The sequence below is a fragment of the Nuphar pumila genome, chromosome 7 (assembly GCF_984573655.1).
Source record: "Nuphar pumila chromosome 7, dmNupPumi1.hap1.1, whole genome shotgun sequence".
Classification (NCBI taxonomy): domain Eukaryota; kingdom Viridiplantae; phylum Streptophyta; class Magnoliopsida; order Nymphaeales; family Nymphaeaceae; genus Nuphar; species Nuphar pumila.
In genome coordinates, this window is record NC_143255.1 from 41,937,172 (window position 1) to 41,959,814 (window position 22,643).

The 22,643-nt window shown below is 41.5% G+C and overlaps 1 protein-coding gene across 1 annotated transcript; it reads right to left on the minus strand.

The window, feature by feature from the left end:
* Nucleotides 1–7,472: 7,472 nt before the first annotated feature.
* Nucleotides 7,473–21,333, minus strand: LOC149832053 (CASP-like protein 4A4). Its single transcript, XM_090013145.1, has 3 exons — nucleotides 21,107–21,333; nucleotides 8,264–8,396; nucleotides 7,473–7,523 (listed from the first exon to the last, which is right to left on the minus strand). The coding sequence occupies exons 1-3, from the start codon at nucleotides 21,331–21,333 to the stop codon at nucleotides 7,473–7,475; spliced, it is 411 nt and encodes a 136-aa protein (XP_089869271.1).
* Between the last annotated feature and the right edge of the window lie 1,310 nt (nucleotides 21,334–22,643).

The following is a 22,643-nucleotide window of genomic DNA, read 5'->3' on the forward strand; positions in this document are numbered from 1 at the left end:
CACATTTTTTTCACATGTGAGAATATTTAGAGTAATAACTCTAATCAAGTTGTGTTTATGGATAATTTTGTACTGAATCTAATATTGAGAGACTAATATATACTCGTGCTTGCGCTCAGGTGGGTCGTCTAGTATTTAGAATGGTTGGAATGTGGCCATAGACGAATTTGTTGACATATTACTTTCGAGAATCAAGTGAATTTTTATAATAAATAAAATTTTTTAATTTTTTCTTAAACTTTGGGGTTTAAGAAATTTTTAAAAAGGTTGGATTTTTTATGGACGTTATAAGTATTGGGTCTAGACCCTGGTCTAATTGGGTCCAAACCCAGGTCTAGTTAGGTTCATAATTAAAAAAAACATACCTGGACCCAATAAGAAATACATGACCCAAACATGGACCATACCTAGTAAAACCATATTTTTTAATCATTTTTACATTAAAAATTTGCGAGTCTTAAATCAAAACTGAGGTCGGGTCCGGGTCTGGTATAAAATTTCACAAACTATACCTGGATCCATGTATTAATCAGACCTTTAGGTCCGAACTTGGGTCTTAATCGGGTCTTTCTTATTTATCACCATACTCGAACACTATAGGATTTGGTTCAGGTTGGGTTTGGGTAAACCAGGCCCGTTGACAGCCCTAGATGGTGGTGATGTTGGAGCATTTTGCCTGCTGATTTGGCAGATCTGCTCTAATTTGTTGGGAGCATAGTCAACATATATTGGTGATATTTTTCAAATATCATAATATTACCGTTGTATTTTCAGCAACCAAATTTAAAGGTAAAGTATTGTGATATTTTAAAAATATTGTCAAATTTTATTATATCACAATATTATCAATTATTTTTATTGTTTTTATTTATTTTCTATATCTTAAATATCTCTTCTTTTTCCTTTTACATTTTTACTTATTTTTTAATTATATATATAATTTATTGTGTAGACATGATATTTTCTTATTTATTTTTATATGTTTAAAAAAAAAAAAGTTAAGCTCCAAGATTTATCACCTAATCTATAATATCATGAGAAATAACAACCTCGAGATATACCGATACCAATATTTGTGACTATGTTTGAGGAGAGAGGAGGGTGATGAGGATTCCCAAAGCCCCACCGATTTCCACTGTTTATGGTCTCGGGTTCAGAATCGGAGGGGAGATATATAGGTCTCCTCCTATCCCCCATCATCTTTTGAGTTGTTCCGCGGGATCGGTGGTGTTTCATGAGGATGTCACTGTCATCGCTTCTCTCGTATTCCTGTACATCATGACCTTTCTATCTCCCATTATTTGAAATTGGATGGGTTTCATCATACATTCAATCTTGGCCATCCAGCAGAACCATCTCGCCATTGATTGGATGGCTTGGATTAAATGTATGATGGAACCATCCTATTTCAAATGATGGGATCCGTGTGTTCTCCTGACATTCACCCCCAAACAAATTCAAAATGAATGGACAAGCTAGCACATGTGCTACACACATCATATGCAAGAATTCTCTCTCTCTCTCTCTCTCTGCTCTCTCTCTCCTCTCTCTGCTCTCCCTCTCTGCTCTCTCTCTCTCTCTCGAATAACTTAACCAAAATCTCTCTCTCTCTCTCTTTGGAATCCCGCTGCTGCCATTACCTCCATCCCTTCACCTGCTTGACGCTTGAGGAGCTATTTGCAATCCTTCATTTCTGAACCCCCAATCAGCCGGCCATTTTGCTTAACCATCAGTTTCTCCAGCCGTCGAGTATCACCATCACCACCCCTTTTGCCAAGGATCACCTCCATCCTTTTCGCTGGTTCAGGCCACCTTCATCGCGGGCCACCACCAGTGTCGTCCACCTACATCACAGTCCTTGTCCTCCTCTTCTCCTCACTCTCTCTCTCTCTCTCCTTCGAAAACCCTAAGCCCTAACTCACCCCCCCCCCTTTTTCGGCAAACCCTGTTGTTCTCCCTTTTTGCAGCATCGCCCATTAGCATTGATGATCGAGGTCACTGCAAATCTGAGCTATTTGCTACCCAACAACAATTCGAGCTCGATCGATACGAGCTCCCTCAACATCGACACAAACCCGCTGTTGCCATTACTTCCATCCCTTCCGCAACGCCAAACTCCAGTGGAGCACTGACCCCCGCCTCTCTCTCTCTCTCGAGCATCAGGCAAAGCGAACCCCACCCACCATGCTCCTCTATCATCAAGGCTCTACCCCTGACCCCACTTGGTTTGCCTCCTCTCCTGACCCCACCCACCCTGTTCTGCCTCCATCGTAGCTCCCGCAGGTTTCTCAAGCGTCATCTCCACCCGTTTCTCTCTCTGTCGTTTGGTTGTGTCTCATGCCTCCCCCATCCCTCTTCTTCTGAGGATTAGGCGCCTCCAACCCCCTGCGGGTCAACCAGCTTGCTCTATCATCTATCCAAGAGGCCTTGAATGATTGGGGGCTCGCTTTCGCCCTTCGCCGCCAGGGTGCCTCTGTTGCCCTCCCTTTTCGCCTATCTTTTCGTGTGTTCTTCTCCCTTTCGGAGGCCTTCTCATCTTATCTTGCCGTCGGATCGCTGCTTGCTCGTGATGTCAGGCGATTCCTTAGAGCCGTCAGGGTGGAATCCCTTCAGGCTTGCTCTGTTGGCGCCACTCTCTGGGCTCCGTTTTTCTTTCGGAGACCTCCCAGTTCGATCGTCGGTCGGGGTTGGCAGGAGGTGAAAGCAACCTGGCAGCAATCTTTCTCCAAAAAGCTCTCTCGTTCTCATCTTCCTCGGGCACAGCCGGGTGACTGGTGGTGCGCGGGTTGCCTTTCGCTCAACTTTCGTAGGCGTCGGACCTGCCTCCATTGTGCCTCGTTGTTCAGGTCCCGGCGGCACCCGGTTCTCAGGCGCTCGGGGGCAGTAGCCTCTCCTTCCTCCTTCGTAAGAGCCTCTTCGCGAGGGATGCACCTCCCTCGCAAAACTTTGTTCGCACCTTGGGTCCAGATCGGCATAATGGAAGATCCTTCGACATCGTTTTTGGGAATCAAGATAGGCTCTGTTTGGGTGTCGATGCCGCCGTCACCAACCGCGTTGATGTCATTCTCAGGGAAGTGTTTCAGACTCAACCATCTTTGTCGTGACCGCCCCAGTGGCTCGCTAGCCCTCACGGGTCGGGTCGATCCCTGCTCTGCTCTGTCGGGTCCGCCTATCTACTGTGATGCCGCCGTCTTTGAGGGCTCCTCTTCTGGTGAGTTTTGCAGCTCGGGGGTGCAGACGACAGTCTCGGGGGTGCAGGCGGCATGCTATGGGCTGCCTGCGATTTATCAGTCTGTATCTCTTCGACAAAGCTCGGGGGTGCGGGTTACGTGCTCTGGGGTGCCAATGATTTATTCATCTTCTTCTTTTCGACAAAGGTACTATTGCTCTTCTTTCACCTTTTTTTATTTTTGAGGAGATGTTCAGGCCAGAGGTAAGGCACGCAGGCTCTCCTCAATTCATATATCGAGTTCTTGCCTCTCCTTGTTTTGGTGGCGTTGCTGGCCACTCGGTTATCACGTCGTTCAGCGATCAGTGGCTGGTGTGGTGCCCTTGAGCAACATCGCGAGGTCCTCTTGGGCGAGCAGGGATTTTCTTCGTCTGCTATCATCATCTTGCTCTCCTTCGGGGGTGTTGGGGTATAGGCTACTGCGGCTACTTGGCGGTGTATGTGCCACTGTGTCAGCTGGGGGCTTTTTGCAACCTCGGGGTGAGAGCCTGCTGTCATCATCATTATTTGTAGTATCATCCTTTCTAGGCTCGTTGCTCGAAGTCGGGCGGGCTATCAGGTAGAATGGCGGGTGTGACGAGGCATCTGTGTCTCGGTCAGGAAGATGCTTGTTGTCATGAGAATCCTGGTGGTCTGAGCCTCGGGTTATGTTGCTGCGGAACCTTTTGGTGGACCCATTCTTTGAAGTTGATGGGGATCAGGGACCGTCAGGAGTCGTCTGGGCGACCAAGAGGTCTCAGCTTTCGGAGGACTCATTTCTGGCTCGGGCACTCAGGTCGTCGAGTATCAGAGTCTCGATCCGACAACATTTTTTTCTACAGGCTAGTTGACGGCCTTTCAACCTTGGTTTCGTCTATCTCAAACAATTGCATCGTCTGTCCACTTCGCCTGGTCTCTATCAGTTGGTTAAGTGCACCTTTGTTAGCCGTGTATTGCAGGGCCCAGTCTGCATTGAACAACACCTCTTTCATCTGGGAGGGTGACCTCGAAGGCAAGAGGGGTTCCCCAAACTCGGTCTATCCGTCGCTTGCGGGTTCGCCATCTATGAGCGATCATCTTTCATCCATTATGGGTCTGTCTGTGGATGATGCAGCTCGGCGTCTCGATCTAGCGCTTACCCAATCCCAGTTACTCAGCATCGATTTTGTTATGCGTGAGTCCCTGGCTGCGATCGCAGATCGTTTACCGATCTTGGTAGCAGATATTAGGCGTGTCACGAACGTCAGCTCCCTATCTCTTTCGGTCGGGGGGTTATCTCATACTGGGCGGGGTGGTCTCCCAATAAGGAGACGTCGTCGGCCTTCGCTTTCTCTATCCGGCGAGTCTGGGGTCTCTCCTAGGCAGTCGACGAGGATCCGCACTCCTCGGGGATTTCCACACTTTCAGTTATGAAGATCTTGTGTTAGAATATTCAGGGACTGAATTGCCCCTCCAAACGTCTTTTCCTGGCGAGTTGGATCCGTCAAGAAAAGCCAGATCTGATTGCACTTTGTGAAACGAAGATGACAGACATCTCGAGCTCCGTCGTCTCTGAAATCTGGCGTGGTGCAAATTTCTTCTTCAAGCCTGTGATTTAATATGTGGGAGGCATCCTCATCCTAGGGAAGCATTCTCTAGCCTTACAACGGGTGGATGAAGGTACGTTTTCCATATCCATCACTCTCCCACTTCCTCCAAATGCAAATCCAGCTGTGGTCACTATGGTGTATGGACCCCACCGTCAAAGCCGTCGGGAGGAGTTTTGGTTGGACTTGAATATGGTCATTGCTTCATTTGGGGATCAACATATTATCATGGGAGACTTCAACTGCCTCTTGTCTCCTATCGACTCAAGCATTTTGGTTCCCTACTCGGCTTCAATGAGGGGCTTCCAAAACTTTATTCAGATGAACCGGTTGTACCACGTCCCCCATGGAGGTGAAGCTTTCTCGTGGACCAATCGGCGATCTAGACCGTGCTTTCGTCTGCTAAACAGGGTACTCGTTTTGTCAGATCTGTTGAGTTTTATTAATGACATTTCATGTTACCTAATTCCACCATCTATCTCAGACCATAGTCAAATTGTTATCCGATAGGGACAAGGCTTCAGCGGCATCAGATCCTTTAGATTTGAGCAATGGTGGCTTAAGGAGGCGGGCTTCGAGTCATTAGTCCAACAATCTTGGAGTAGACCTTGCTATGCGGTCCGGGCGGCTACTAGATGCATGGTTAAGTTTTTTCGCCTATCCTGCGATATCAAATCTTGGCTTATCTTCAATAAAATAAGCAAATTCCAAAATATGGAGGATTGGGAGCGTGAGTTGTCTTCTATCAATCAGTCTCTCTTGGATACGACCTATATGAATGCATCTAATATTGAAAGTCTCAATGCTAGATCGGCCGAGCTGACTCTTCTAGTAAAATCTTGGCGTCTGAAGGATGAGATTCGTTGGAAGCAGCGGTCAAGGGTGACTTGGCTTAAAGCGGGTGACGGGAATACAAGGTTCTTTCATTCTTTAGTGTCTCACAGGCATCGAAGACATGCGATTCATTCTATGTATATCAACGATGTCTCCTTTTCGGGCGACCAGGTAATCAATGTTGTCACCAACTATTTCTCTAACCTGTATTCTTGCAACCAAGCTGCAGGTTGCAATATGGGTACGGCATTATTTTTGTCCTTGGATCCAGCGCTCTTCAACTCGATTCAGGGGTTATTCACTGAAGAAGAAATCGTCTCGACGGTGCGGGATTCGTCTGGGTGGAAAGCTCTAGGTTTTGATGGGTATCTAGTAGACTTTTTTTGCATATTCTGGCAATGCGTTAAGAATGACATTCTTAGTGTCTTCGCTGAGTTTCATCGCAATGGTAGACTGCCGGTTCATTCTCACCTAGCAATTGTGTCGCTTATTCCTAAGGAGGAAGCCGCATCAGATATCTCGCGGTTTCGTCCTATATCAGTGTTAGGGAGTTTATATCGCATTATCGCCAAGGTCTTGGCTAATAGGATGCGGTCAGTCGCTCCTAGGATTTTTTCGGAGGCCCAGTTTGCCTTCATTCCTAACAGAAGGCTTCAACATTCCTTCATTTTGGCCACAGAAGTGTTGCACTCTCTCAAGATCAGCAGGGGGGGGGGCTTCTTCACTCTTAAGCTTGACTTTCATAAAGCCTACGACTCGGTTCATTGGTCGTTCCTCTTCAACATGCTGGCGAACCTAGGCTTCGATCGACGTTTCTCTAGCTGGATGAATGAGCTGGTCACCAATGCCCAATCACAGATTCAGATCAATGGGGTCAAGGGAAAACAATTCAAACTTGGTCGTGGTCTTCGGCAAGGATGTCCTCTATCTCCGTTACTCTTTAACGTCGTCTCTGAAGGCCTTGTGGTTTTGGTAAAGAGGGCAGTGGAGGATGGTCTAATTGAGTCTCTCGGTATACAGGAGTGCCGTAGTCAGATCATGACTTTTGCTGATGACATAATTATCTTCGGAAGGGCTTCCATCCAACAAATGTTAAGATTCAAGCTTGTCCTTCTTTTTTTCCTATCGATGTTAGGGCTATCCATGAACTACGATAAGTGTTGTCTATCCATGGTCAATGCACCCCCGTCAATGCTGGACATGGGCCAGCGGATATTCGGGTGCTCGGTATCGGAAAACTCCTTTTCTTATCTGGGTTTGCCACTTCAAATCAGTCATGTAACATCGGCAGCCTAGAGCGCTACTATTCAAAGGGTTCAGAACAAAATATCGGGCTGGCAAGCTTCCTACCTGTCTATCGCGGGTAGACTGACTCTTATCAAGCACATTCTTTCTGCTATGCCAGAATTTTTTATGTCTATGTTCCTGATGCCTGTGGGAGTCAGTAAGAAGCTAGCCCGGGTAGTGGCGAACTTCCTGTGGTCTGGGCGATGTTCCAACAACAAACGACACCTCATAGGGTGGGACACTCTTCGACTTCCCCTATATAGGGGGGGGTTGAGAATCAAGGATCCTCGGCTGAGGAGTATGATTCTTGTCGTGAAGCAGAGCTAGCTTGCGCACCAACCTGGGTCCCCATGTGCAAGCGTGCTTCTGGCTAAATACGGAGGTGTGGATTCCTTGGTAGGGGCCACAAGCGGGCGTCAACGAACATTGTCAAAGCTTCGTCGATCATGGATCCAAGCTTGGTCTGCGGTTTTGTCACATAATGGTAATGTTGACTCGCAGTCTCAGTTCGTTGGACACAACTTTGCTCCGAATGGATCCTTCCGCTCAAAAGAGGGCTACCTCGCTCTCCTTCCGTCGGGGGTGGAGCGGTTCCCGACGAGCCTGATCTGGGGCAAGGGTCCGACACCGAGATCATGTTTCCTGGCTTGGCTAATCTTACACGACCGGGTGCAGACTGACAACTTCCTCAAATCCATCGGTTTTCATCTGGCGAGTAAATGTGTGTTGTGCGAGGCGGCTGAAGAATCTGCGCTTCACCTTTTTTGGGAGTGATCTGTTTTTCAAAACATCTTTAAGGTGACTTGGAATAAGCCGGGGGTCAGCGTGCGCCAGGAATCGTTCACCAGCGATTTGCTGTGGGGTCCTCAGCAGGTTCGTCATTGCAACTACTGGCGGATTATTTGGCGAACCTGGCTTCTCTCGTCATGGTGGGCCGTATGGATGACTCGCAACAACGCTATTTTTTGGAATATTCCGGCAGTGTTCAACAAAATGGTGAAACTTATTTTGGCGGACGTGTATGTCATTCTTCGCATCAACATCCCTGATCTACAGCACAATCTGCTTACAAGGTTCACTCATGATCCAGGGTGATGCTCGTCGACTAGCTGTAGTTGTTTCCTGTCTCTCTTTTATCTTTTTTTCTTTTTCCTTTATCTGTTTCTCTTTTTCCTTCTTTTTGGGGCTCCTTGGCATGTCTTGGGCCTGATGGGTTATCCGGTAGGTTCAATGTTGGTTGAACCTGTTTTTCGTAATGTTGATGGTTATAGTTCGTCTCTCTCTCTCTCTCTCTCTCTCTCTCTCTCTCTCTCTCTCTCTCTCTCTCTTGGAGTTCTTGTAGTTTTACCTGATCCATAATAAAAGCAGCATACTCCAATGTCTTTTCCGGAATTAGGCCCCTTAAAGCAATGTCAATTATTCCTTTGAAGAGTTGCAATGCTGTGTAGACTAATGAGAGGAATGCCACACTCACCGAGTACCTGTCATATGGTCACGTATACAATCAGATCATTATAGAGATTATTCTAATTAAATTCAGTGAGTTTCACTAAAGATGTAGCTATCGGTTAGAGACTTGGGTCCAACACAACGAACTTAGAACTTGGTCAACTTCTAATTCAAGTGGTGTGGTTGGATGATCGGGACGAGTACCTTACAAAGTACTCGGGCTACACAGAATACAGAAAATCAGTAACAGGTGTAGTGATTTTCTGTGTAGAACACAAACACAGAAAAAATCACTACTTGGGCTGTGATTTTCTGTGTTTTGTGTGGGCCAAGTACTTTGTAAAGTAATCAGGCCCGATCACTGGATCTGCTGTCTTAGCTCAATGGGTTGAGAGAGAAAGAGAGAGAGAGAGAGAGAGAGAGAGAGAGAGAGAGAGAGAGAGTTTTGATTACAACCTACTTAATGGAAGCCAACAACACCTATGTTGTACATTTAACTGCCCAGCCTTTTAACTTCTTTAACAAAGATACGCCTGGCCTTAAAATCAATAAGTTGACCATGATTTCTTTAAATAAAATGACAAAAGACTCTGCAACATTTATTTATCTAGCAGAAGAATACAGTATGGATTATTTTGTCATAGAAGAACAAAAACACAAGTTTGGATCAGGTGCAATTACATTACACATTTTTATGTGCTTCTGCACTTGAGCACCCTCCATCTTTTCCATAGAGCAGCTGTGAGGGCCAACACATGATGGTGGGTGCTTACGCACAGCAGCGCATTTGGAATGTGTAAGATTTAAACAAGAAAACCAAGCTTCAAAAACCGAATTTGCCTTTTCTAATCTACAAAACTATTTTTACGTAATTTTTTTATATAGGTCCATGTAGAACAAGATTTCAGCATTATAACGTATGCTAATCACTCAAATAAGCTATCCTATACACATTACGAACAAATCACTGAAAATCTAAAAATTCAAAATGTTTTTTGCTTTAAAGGCTTCAAAACTAGTTTTTTTTCAAAAACATTTTTTCAAAACCGATTTAGCAAAGAATCGTTTTGAATTTTTAAAAATGTTTTCATATAGATCCATTAGTTATAGGCGGTTCTAAGCATGTAGATCCAAGCCCTGAATCAATAAAGGACACGCCAATGCATCCCGAAATCACCTTACCTTTTTTCATTTGTATTGTAGGTGGGTAGTTGTTTACAACATTAGGAAACCACAAGCTGAAAAAACGTATTAACTCAACAAACATGGCCTTCTGTAAATAGGTGATAAGTTGGCATCTTTGTGTAATTAATTTGTCGCTTCTTCGAAAATATCTTTGTAGTTTGTATTATAATTGCAAAACTGCAATATAATATCAAGTAAAATTGTCCAATTAGGGTGTGTTTGATACGCAGACGCACGTATACAGGGATGCACTGTCCTGTCTTGTATTGGTCGGGAGCATCACAGCGCTGTCCAAGTACCTAAATTTTTTTTTTCAAGTAGCCTGCAGTGTCCATCCACCACTGTTTCATTGGTGGTGGTGGATGCTGTTTTAGCATCCATGGGACGCTCCAAAATAACGTCTGTGCATCCCGCGTTTGCATGGGTGCACGGATGCGCATGGGCCCCACACCGAGCATCCTGCAGACGCGTGCGGTCTGCCCTTCAAACGCCCCCTTAATGAATGATTTCACGTTAAACACAAGTTGAAGAGTGTACTTTCATATGCGGAAGTAAACTTTGGTTGAGCTGGTTTTTCAACACCAAGACAATTTTGCTTCACCCCGGACGGTGGGCTTATTTTTCATGAGTGGTGAAACTAACGCACTGCAGGGTAAATCAGTGGGGCCATATTGATTCATTAGTTCTCTGTAGAGTGATAATGTAGTGATCCTAAGTACAAGTTTTCACTACTTCTTGTGTGTTGCTAAAGGTTCCTTGATCAGCCCACAAGGGTTCGGCTCATCAGGTAGGGGCCATTTGTTAATGTCACCAAGTCGCCAGAACGTCACGAGTTCGAAACCCATAAGGGGCATCTTTTGCCACAAGCTTAAAGTTAATTACAGTGGATAAGGGTTTTTACCAATCTAAGGCCAGCCATGTGTGGTCAGTGATGAAAGAGTTTTCCCTTGGCCTAACCCAAAAAAAAAAGAAATAAAGAGGCCCCTTATCATATTACCAGCCATTAGAAAAGATAGGATAAAAGAAAAGATGAACAAGCAGAAGAAAAAATCCTCCCCAAACTTCTGATTCTTAGGTAAGGAGGTGAGTTTGAGGAAATACTCCATTATTTTTTCAAAAAACCAAAAGAATATGATGATATTTCCACAGGAAAGCCATAAGACTTGGGATATGTTCCAAGCCATGAACTCATGGAGATTATGATAGATGCTCTAGTTGGGGTTATTTAAAGCAGGTAGCTATGCAGGAGAGAGGGGTTTACTTGGTTTGAGAATAATCAATCTCATCTTCCCCCATAAAAAACCAAAAAAAAGCCCATCCAAGAACCGATGTTCTGCCACAAACCAAGTATTCAAAGCCACTAAGGGAGTGTTTGGATGCACCCACTTATCCAGAATATTGTATTGAGCATCAAAGTGCAATATTCCAACTTGTCCTGGTTTTTCGAGGTTGAGAGGTGCATCCAAACATTCCCCAACTGGATGAGTCATGGATCAGGGGCTAGAGTTGACACTAACTGCTGAAACAAAGTTGTCCCTGGTAGGCGAATATACGGACCCAGTTCCACCTAGCTAGCCCCGCCCAGCGAGGACAGACATGGATCAAGTGGTCACATAGTGACCGACCTTCTTGGGGACCATTCGGGATCCCAAGTCTAACATGCAAATTAATTTTGTGAAGGAGCGTACCAGTAGGCAGATGAATGGGAGAAGGTGGAGCAGGGGCTTCCTTTTCCACTGTTTGGTGAAGATGCAAGGGCAAGGGTCAGCACCGCTACCAATGAGAACAACAAGGCCAGTCCCCTGAGGATCAGGTCTGAAAGGTGAAGGTTGGGCGGTTTGTTGCTTATCCTTGTGGATACGATGGACAGTGCAAAGGGAGAAGGTGTTGCCACATATGGGGAGGGCGTTGCTGCATACGGGAAGGGAGTTCCCCGCAGTGTAGAAGGCTGATGCTCCATGTTCAATTCCTCTCTCTCTCTCTCTCTCTCTCTCTCTCTATCTATATATATATATGAGAGAGAGAGAGAGAGAAATGCTAGGTACTCTGGTAACACCTACTCCCACCTATTGCAGGTTGCATCTTGTCAATCAGACCTCATAGATGTACTTAACACAGTTTATTTGACAGGAATAATTTTTTTTTTTGTTTTTTAACATCAAAATAGGTTTTTTCTGTTGGTTTTTTAAGATCTTAAAAAAAACTACAAGTATGCCATAATCATAGAATTTGATCAACAGAAAAAGCACTCGAATTTTAAAATTTTGAAGCTTCGGTTAGGCGAGAGTAGGAGTTCTAGGAGCACCCTATCATTACTAATATATATATATATATATATATATATATATATATATATATATATATATATATATATATATATATATATATATATATATATATATATATATATATATATATATATATAACGCATCTGCATGGTTGCAGGTATTTGTGAAAAAAAATGTATTGAAAATGCCCAGTGTGATAGTTCTCATATTCTAGTGTTTTCATATTTCTAGTTTGTGAACCAATAATTGTCATGGAATTTTTTATTTTTTATTTAAATCCAACCGTAAAGATGTGATCTACATGCTTGGATTTATAGGGATCAGCTCTTGAATCATCCGATTATGATGCAATAAAAAGATTTTTAATGCATTAAAAATCAAAGGCTGAGAATCTTTATAAATATTCAAGCATCAAAAAATCACATTTTTTCACAGAAAATACACGATCAAATAGTCTATTCCTAGCAATTTCACCATGTCAAATGCATCTTCACCGATTGGATTTGCAAAAAAAACAAGGTGTTGAGAATGCCCAGTTCACATGTTAATTCTCATATATATATATATATATATATATATATATATATATGTGTGTGTGTGTGTGTGTGAGCACGTGCGCGCATGCAGTAAACCTATGTTGTTAACTTAAGATCAGTTGCAAGTTCTTTTTTACTCTATCTAACCCTATACAAGTGTTCAATCAATTTTTTAGGTTAAACTCTTTGATCACATTTTTTTAACCAAATAAAATCTTTTTTTAAGTGATATAATTGCTCCAAACGGGTTTGGCGTGGTGGGATGGGGCTAGGTCACTAGGTAGGCAGTCTAGGTTCAAATCCCATGAGTGTCATCCCTTGTGCAAGCCAAAGGGTGGCAACTCCTCGGGGGCAAGGGTAAGCCCACAGAGTTTTACACTGCCACGACAATGATTGCAAGTCTCTGATCCTGGGGTGGTTTCTCCGTATGAATATTAAAAAATGATAAAATTCTCATGCATTTTCTACCATCAATCTTTGAATTGTCATAAAAAATTGCCACACACGTAGGAACCAGTCAACCAGAAGCTTATCCCCTCTAAATAGACCATGCAGGTCACATTTGTTGGGATTAGATTTACCAAAAAAAAAAAAGGGTTAAGCAAATCACACGCAGTACACTGCAGCAAATAATCAAAATCAACAGTCATGCTAATCTTGATTTACAAATACGGCCATAATAAATTGTCCCAAGAGCTTGAAAAGAAAGCATTGAAACCTCAAGCTTTTCAACATGATGATACCACTGGTAATACTATTCGCATCACCACTTGCTATCTGCTAATCCTCCAAAGTTTGAGACTTATCTATGATCTGCTGCAATGCCAAATGTGATATACTTTAAATATCTAATGCACAGACTACCTAATTAGTGGTTTGTAAGTATCTAATGAAAACACATTTTTACTTTTGCCTTGTTTATTCTAAGTAGATGTTTAGGTCAGCTTAGATAATTGATTAAAGATTGAGAATAGTTAACCAAAAACATTGCCTCAAATTCAAACCCGTTTAAAAAAAAAGTCTGCAAAGTCATATTTTTACCTTCCCTGTGAATTGTGATTACATAAACCTATAACTGATGCCCTTTAAATGAGCTCTTGATGTGGACCTTTTCATATAAATTATAAAAGCTTCAATAATGTATAACAGGGAGCATTGATTATTTCCTAGCATGATTATACAATGCATACGCACATACAACAATCAAATGCCTTGTAATTTGCTTTTCCTTATTATATTAAGCCCTTTTTCCTAGCACTCAAACCTGCCAAGTTGATCTTATCTTACTATCTTTTTTTTCTAATCCTTACAATGCATTTTTCTCATGTTAAAATTGACCGTTGATGGCAACAGAAAAAGGAAGGGCACCTAACCTTTTTTTTTTGAATTACCAAATGGTTACCTTTGTCACCAAATTCATTTGATAAATCGGCTTGAAACTCTTCTCAGTTTGACACCAGTGGTTCAATGAAGATTCTCACTTCTGGCCAAGCTGGTTCATTCAAGGAGTCAATTAAGATCAGTTGTTAACAATCAAAACATGGAATTCTATTGAGCCAGAATCGGGTGTGGCCATGGTGGTTAGCCATGTTGTCAGCAGGGTCCTGTGTCAAGCTGAAGGTCCATGATCAAATCCTGCCGGTGCATGGGGGTTCCAATATTGTTTTATCACAATTGTCGCACGAAAGGATTGGTGGTGAATTGTGCCTTCAACCCAGAGTTTTTCTTTTTGAAAGGCAAGCCGGGGTTAAGCAAACTCCCACCAGTTACACAACATACCATTGGGTTTTGAACTTGCAATGTCCCAACACATGGTGACTTGCACTAACAGCTCCTACCAAATAAGTGGAGCCCATGTTGGTATCAACCTGGAGTTTTACCTTGCTGGAAGGTGGGCTCTTTAAGTGACATGGTTCTCGGTGAGGGTTCATTGGTCATAAAAAAATATTGAACAATAATGGGGCACAATTAATTGTGAAAAAAAATGATGTCCCACAATTAGAGGTCTCAGCCGTTGGGTTTACCTGGACCGGTCTTAGGTTTACCCTAACCTGGACCAAACCCTATAAGGTCCGGGTATGGTGACAAATAAGAAGACCCGACTAAGACCCGGTTCTGGACCTGATGGTCCGACCAATACATGGACTCGGGTATAGTTTGTGAAATTTTATACCAGACCCTTGGCTCGACCCGAGTTTCAATTAAGACCCACAATTTTTTAATGTAAAAATGATAAAAAATTATTATTTTACCGGGTCTGGTTGGGTATGATTTTTCTTATAGTAGACCCAATTAGTCCCGAGTCCAGACCCGATACCATACCCTAAAATCTCGTCCAAGTCTGGTTCCACCTGAATCCCAACCAAACCCGACCGGTTAACACCCCTACCCACAATGTGTCCATTCAGACTATGGACCCCACAAAATATTGTATCTTGAAGGGTCCACAACACGTGGAGCCAGGAGATGGGCCAGTCTTTTTGTTTGTTTGTTTGGTTATAATTACGTGGTATCTGACCCTGTACAATGCTGATGCATGCGTGCACGAGCATTACTTTTATATTCAATATCGTCTTCCTCACGGGAAAGGAGTTCTTCAACTTTTTTCATTTTTAAATTCGTACTTGTCAAGAATCCTTGTGGATAACTCATAGTTTTAAACAGAAAATTGGTACGTCAGAAATCACTATACATGGGTACAAAAGTCATAAGAACCTGAAATTTTTGAAAACTTTTTTTTGTTAAACTAACTATTCAAATGTGTTTGATGTGGTCATTTTGTTCAGTGAATAAATATGATTTTTTGAGGTTTAAATATTTAAACAAATAATTGGACTGTTGTTTTTATAAGCCTTGAAAAACCTGCTCCTGCTTCACATATAGACATGGATACAAATATTGATGGATACCATCCATACTCGAGATGTGGATAAATGATTTTATGAAAAAATAAGGCTAGGGATGGCAGTAGACCCGGGTGGGGGCGGGGGAGAAGGTCTTCACCCCCTGGCCCGTCTCAAAATTCTACCCTCCATCCCTGCACGAGTTTTGATTTTAACCTCCATCCCCAGTCTAAATGGGGCGAGGCGGGGTCCTGTTTTCCTTTGGCACACTGCCATCTCTAAAGAAGGATCAAGAACAAGGTGGGGATTGAGGACAGGGACAGGGCAAGGTAGAGATCAAGGACGGGGATGGGGCAGAGTGGGGGAAAGTGTAAGTCCATCCCCGCACAGGTTTTGATTTTAACCTCCATTCTTGCTTCCATCCGTGTTTCATGTCCTCCCCCGTCCAAACTGGGCGGGGTGCAGCCCGTTTCCCCTGATCCACTGCCATCCCTAAATAAGGCATGTGACAAATTGTTAGGGAAAAGTTGGAAGGCTGAGTACACCGACCCTATTGCAAGATCATGTTAGTAGCTTCCCCAAGCTACTATTAGTCACGATGAAGGGTTAATATGTTAAGATGAGGAATGGTTTGCTATAACCTATTAGTATGGGTGCAAACTGGTGGGATTCGGGCTGGATCTTGTCATATCCAAATCCAAAATGCAATCAGCATATCCGAATCCAGATGCAAATCTGAATGAGATTTGAGAAGGTTAGGTCAAATCTGAATCGGAAATACATGTGGTAATACTAAAATCCGGAAAAAATAAAAGAAAACAAGCTATTTACATGTAAAAAATGCATTCGGCTCAGATTTTTATTCATATCAACTCCAGATCCGACTTAAAATGTTGATCCAAATCCGATCCGAATTCCGAAAGTGATCCGATTGAGCACATCTGAATCCAATCCGAATCCACATTTGGATTTTACTTAAAGTGCCCATGTCCAAAACAATATGTCGGATTTGGATTGGATATTAGCTCTCCTATATTGTACATTTCTAATACGTTGTGCAGATGGTCTTTGCTTTTAACTAGGGGTGGCAATTTCTGACACGACCCGCCAACCCGCTTCTTAGCCGGGTTCGGGTTTGGCTTAAACGGGTTGACCCATCTAACCCGTTTATTAAACGGGTTGGGTTCGTGTTAGGGGTATGCCAACCCGCCAACCCGTTTAATAAACGGGTTAGGTGGGTCGAGTCAACTCGTTTACCCGAACCTGACCCGCCAACCCGCCCGCTAACCCACCAACCCGTAAACTTTTCAATGTAAAACCCTGAACCCAGCCCACCAACCCGCCCGCTAACCCATCAACCCATTTACCGGACCCGACCCATTTATTAAACGGGTTAACCGTGTCATGTCGGGTTCGTGTTGAGGTATGCTGACCCGCCAACCCGACCCTTTTGCCACCCCTAGGTGTCAACAGGTCGGGTTTGGTTCGGACCCAGGTGGTACCAAACTTGGACCTGATTTTCGGGTATGGTATCAGATCCGAACCCAGGTCTAATTGGATCCACTATAAGAAAAGCCATACCCGGACCCGATAAGAACGACATGAACCAGGCCCGATAAAACCATATTTTTATCACTTTTACATTGAAAAATTGTGGGTCTTAATCGGAAATCGGGTCGGGTCCAGGTCTGGAATAAAAAATTTTAGCCAACAAGTTTAGCTGGTCTGGGCAGGTTAAGGGTGCACCAAACAAATAGATAGATAAAACCACCTGATTGAATTATTTTTATGGATTTGGCTAGCTCCCATCTTGCTGACTATAACAGAAAATTCGTTTCATTTGAGAAATGCCTATGTAATGAAATAGCAGCAGAATCAGAGATATCATGAGGATGAGATATCCTCAAGATCAACACAGAGGCACTAGAACCTGAGAAAGCGATTCTAAAAGCCTGAAATCTGTGAGAGGTCAGGCACGGCAACCTGTGAGAGTTTAGGCACCAGGCACTAGAACGTACTCTCTTAACAGATAAATTGCTTAAATGGGGTGTGTATTTGGGTAGGGTCTAGGGGCCTCTTGGGGTGCTATGACACCTTGAAAATCTCCCACTTCTAAAAGAACTAAAAATATTCACCTTGAAAATCTCCCACTTCTAAAAGAACTAAAAATATTCACCTTGAAAATCTCCCACTCTAACACACCGAGAAATATTCTCTTACCACCAAGGTGGTATCCCATGTGGTAAGCAGAGTCCTGTTCCAAGCTGAAGGCCAGGTTCGAATCCCAGTGCCACATGGGGCTTAAGAGATATCTGGTAGGGTCAGACTAACCCCAGCTTGCCTTATAGAAAGAAAAGCAGTATTCATCTTGGGTGCTATCTTCCTGTTGGCATAGAATTCTATCTAAACACACCCTAATGATTTGTATCGGCAACTCTCACCTTACATGATTTATATACTCTCTCTCTCTCTCTCTCTCTCTCTCTCTCTCTCTCTCTCTCTCTCTGTGTGTGTGTGTGCGTGTTGGTATTCCCAACTCAAATTACTTAGGCATCAAAAACTGCAAAGAATAAGCTTGGATGCCAACAAAGAAAAGAGGAAAAAGTAAAAAAAAAATGCGAGTAATGGGACTACAAATTTTTTTTAGATGTTGTTGCCTTGTGGGGACCCTCCAATCCGCATGCAGTCCATCTCAAAGACGCAGTCCAATCAAAACTTGAGAGCTACCCATTTTGCATAATAGATCGGAGGTTTGTAGTTCAATCTCTTTCCGAAAATGCACTGAAACTGTTCTCGTTAAATTCTGGTTCACAAGAGCCTCAAAAAGCCAGTTCCCTAGAGCACCACGCCCACAAGAACACTTCTTGATTCCTCTATTCCTTGACAACATGATAGTAAGTGTAGCTCATTATTTATTGTTCATCATTTATTGACCAATTAATCAATAAGGTATGATCGATAATTGAGCTCGCTTAAACTCACACTTGGGACTAAGCCCACTTTGACTCGTCTCAAAATGAGTAATTTAAAAAGGTCATAGATTTGTTGAATGCTTCTAGTTCAATCTTCAATCAGACCAGCGAGTCAACATATGTCTAGAGCTATGTATGTAATACCCATGATTTTTTGGGGATTTATTTGGATTATCTGGCATTTAATTAAAAATTTATGAGGTATTTGAATCTGGACCTCTGTAAAGATCCAAGATGATTAACCCTCATAAGCACAAGCTCAAACTATTCGAATAAGCGCATTGAATCCACTGAATTTTAAGTTATTCAAATTTCGATTTCTGAATGATTTGAGTCAAACCAAATGGGTCTAGTAGGGTTTAAAGGTTTAAACTGGTTATAGAAGAATAGATCCATCCGAGACCCAAATAGTTCTTGTTAAGAATTTGGATCTACTAAAGACACAAACGGATTTCTCGAAGGTAAACAATATTTTTGATCCATTTAAGACCCAAATAGATCTTACTAATACTAAATGATGATTTAGATCCATTTGAGACCCAAATGGATCTCACAAAAATTAAATGAGGATTTGGATCCGCTTGAAACCCAAATGAATCCTAATAAGGTAAAAATGATTTGGGTTTATTCGAGACCCAAAAGAATCATATTAAATATTATATATAATATTAAATATATAAAAATATATATAATAAATTAGATTTGATAAGACCCAAATGGGTTTCACCAAGTCTAAAACCAAAGCCCAAACCCTCATGATTTTCACTGGTTTTTAACTCTTGTTTTACAACACATGGTTTTTATCTCATGATTTTCACTTTTTGTCTTACAACCCATGGTTCTTCTCAAATAATTTGTTACTCCTTATTTTCTTCGCATCTCTTGCTTATAAAATGACTCACACTTTATCTTTTTTATATCTAACTCTTCATATTTTCAACTCTCTCAAGTTCTCTCTCTTCTCCTTGGTGCCGACTTTCTTAGAGTAAAAGAGCTCATTCTTTTCACAATTTTGAGAGTGCCCTTAATTAGGTTCTTTTTAAATCCATGAAATTGAGGTAATTCTCATGTGTAAGAGCTCACTATTGAAGAAGTTTATTATTTTTGGGTTTTTATAATCTTCAAAAAATGTAAGATAAATTTATACTAACTTTGATATTTGTGTGATTCCAATGCATACATGTTGGTGTTGATATTTACGTTAATTGCTTATTAATTTATAATATAATAATATATATTGAAACTGTGTGTTTTCTATTTGAAGTTGAATACGTATATTGCATGCATGATATTGCTCGTACTTTGAAATATGTATATGTATGATTTAAACTATGTACACGTGACTTGAATTGTATAAAAAATACATAAGCTTGAGGTTTAACTGCTTTGTATTATCAAATACATATGCTGGAATTTATGTGCTCATGCGAGGTTACATGTATGCATGTGATGATTATACGTATGCTTCATGTTTGAATTATGCATATTGAAGTATTAAATACTTTGATATTTAATTTATGAATACATGATGAAATGTGATATGTAGATGACTATGTTATGATATTAATGCATGTGACGAGATGTTTCTTTATGAATTAAATGTCAGATGATGTTAAGTTATGAATGCATGTGGTAAATGTTTAAGCTTAGGATTGAGCTATTGTTCATGAAACCTTATTGATTATGTTAAATGCATGATGGTATAACTTGAAATGTCATATGATGTGATGTATGTTGAATGTATGCATGCTTGTACCTGAATTGGTGACCATCGACTTTGTGAGTGGTCAACTGTGTTTATGCATGTACGGCAATAGAATTCACTTGATAAAATAACTCGTTAAAAAATTGTTTTCAAGATGATGATCATGTGAGATTTTATATATCGAAGGTCAGATAGTCTGGTCAAGACTAACTTGTGAGGATGTACCAATCCAACACTAGTAGTTCAATAGAGACGAGACTCTGAGAGTGTACATGTGCAATACCAACAACCTAGCTAGGATGATTTTGTGAGGGTATACTAGTCCAATATCAAGTAGTCCGATAAGGATGAGCCTCTGAAAATGTACATTTTCAAGACTAGGTAATTCAACGAGGAATTTGTTTTAATATGTTGTAAATTTGTGTGAGTGTGAACATGTTAAATATATTAATTGTGATGGATTGTGATGATTGAATGAGCTGGTTGAGATAGCCAGTTGTGAATCTATAGGTTTAGTTATATTCTAATTGTTGTAGCTTGATTATATATTGAATTTGGATCGACTATAAATCACAGTATGATTGGAATGAATATATTGATATATTAGGTAAATGACACAGCACACCTACACCTACAAATGAATATGTTGACTTATTAGGTGAATGAAATATCACGCCTACTTTGTCATGTTGCTAATAAATGCTTTATATTTCTTGATTGACTTATATCACGTATGTATAACATGATGGATGTATATCATGGATATTTCATTAAATGAATTATGCTATTATTATTGTGCTACCTATATTAGCTTTCTACACTCTCCATTTGTTATTGTGTAGACTTATCAGACTTTCACAAGTTTGATACTTTTTATGAGATTTCAGGCGATGTATAGTTGTGGAGCGGATACAGGATGTTGAGGTGGCATCGAGAGTCAATCATTTGCCTTTTTTAGGCACTAAATTCGGATATATGTTACTATTGTATTAGTCTTGTAATACTTTATTCTTTTGAAATTGAAGTATTTTAAATGAATTATGTTATCCGCATTTAAATTCAATAAGATCGTTTTTTGTTAAAATGTAACTCGCTTGAGATGTACCAAAGTTAAAAAGGTTTCTACTAATGATTTTAATAAAAAAAAGTTTTTAATTTTTATGTATTTTACAAGTGATTAAAAATCTCGAGGTGTTATAATGTATATACATACCTGTACGAAGACGAGTGGGAGAAGCAAATGCAAAGCTTCTCATTGGATGGTAAAACAGCAAGAGCAAGAGAAATAGCAGCCAAGAAGGATAATAGTAGGGTAAAGCAACAAAGGGTGAGATTCAAGAGATATAGAAGAGTTGGTTGGGGACTCAACCTTGTGGATGCAATTGACTCTGCAGCAAAGGAGGATGGTGTAGATATTGGAGTGCAAGCCCCATACTCCATTTTTAAGCCTCCCCAAAACCCCTACTCGTATTACATATACAAATAGATCGTGTAATGATCAAGATACATTTATATACCATTGTGCCTTGCATTGTATGTAGATAAACGCAATCGACTTGCAAAAGAGACATAATTAAAAGTGTTCCCTTCTTAGATATTAAGTATTACAATTATAGAAACTCTTAGAACTCTAATTCTCGGGGTTAAAAGTTGCTAAAATCTATTGTATGTATAAACGATTTAGGAACTTCTATTTTTTGTAATTTTCTGTTTCTTTTGGTCCAAACTGAACCCACTCACCAACCTAGACAGAGTTTGGGCAACCAAACCTATATCATCCAGACTCGCTATTCTCTGACCAGGCTGGATACGGCAATATGCTGACCAACCTAAACTCAAGCCCAGCTTAACCACCAACCTATCGCCAGCGGGTCAGTTCATTTGGACCTTGCAAGGCCAATCTTGATCTTGTTGAACCCATTTGCATCTGACTACATTTTATCACAAAACACAAGTTTCCTTCATATCATCTTAGGCTCACTCCCAATAAGAAAAGCAAACTCTAATGGTTTCAGCAACAAGATCCCTGAATCTAGTAACATTTCAGAAGCTACGGTATCATTGATTTAATACAATAATTGCGTGTGGTGGGAAGGTTCGGGGAAACGAACCATGCTGAAGATCTCGGCTTTGGTTGGATCATGTATAGATTTGCCAACTGGGCTCAGTGAGACGAGCCATGAGCAGCTCGTTAACATAAATGAACAGAGCGTGCCCGGCTAAGATCGTGTAGATGAAATATTATATGATCCAAGTGCAACATGTTTCAAAAAACAGCATGACAGTTTTGGCTACGGTACATGGCTTGCAAAAGAAATCCATCGTTCTTGCTCTATAAAATGGGGAATTTTTTCTGCAAGAGACAGCTCGGACTCAGCAAGACACGCTCGTCACAAGCTTCAGCTTGGCTTAGCTCAGCACGAGCCCAAGCTGAGTCCAGACCTAAACAAGCGAAACCCCACATACCAGCAGGACTGGTAATAAACATTATCCCCATAGCATGATCCATTTCCTACTTGCAATTATCCAACCCAAGATAAATCGGTTCCATGCTAGTGAGAGTAACTCACAAACCGAAACAACTATTCTGATATCATTTGCCTATCTTTGAAAACTGATATGCCCTCTTTTTGCACCCAATGCAAGCCCTCGCTTGACAAAAGATGTCTCAATGGATATATTCCAAAGAAAAAGCATAACATACCAAATATTTTGCTATATAGACATGAAAACTGAGTCCTAGCACTTCA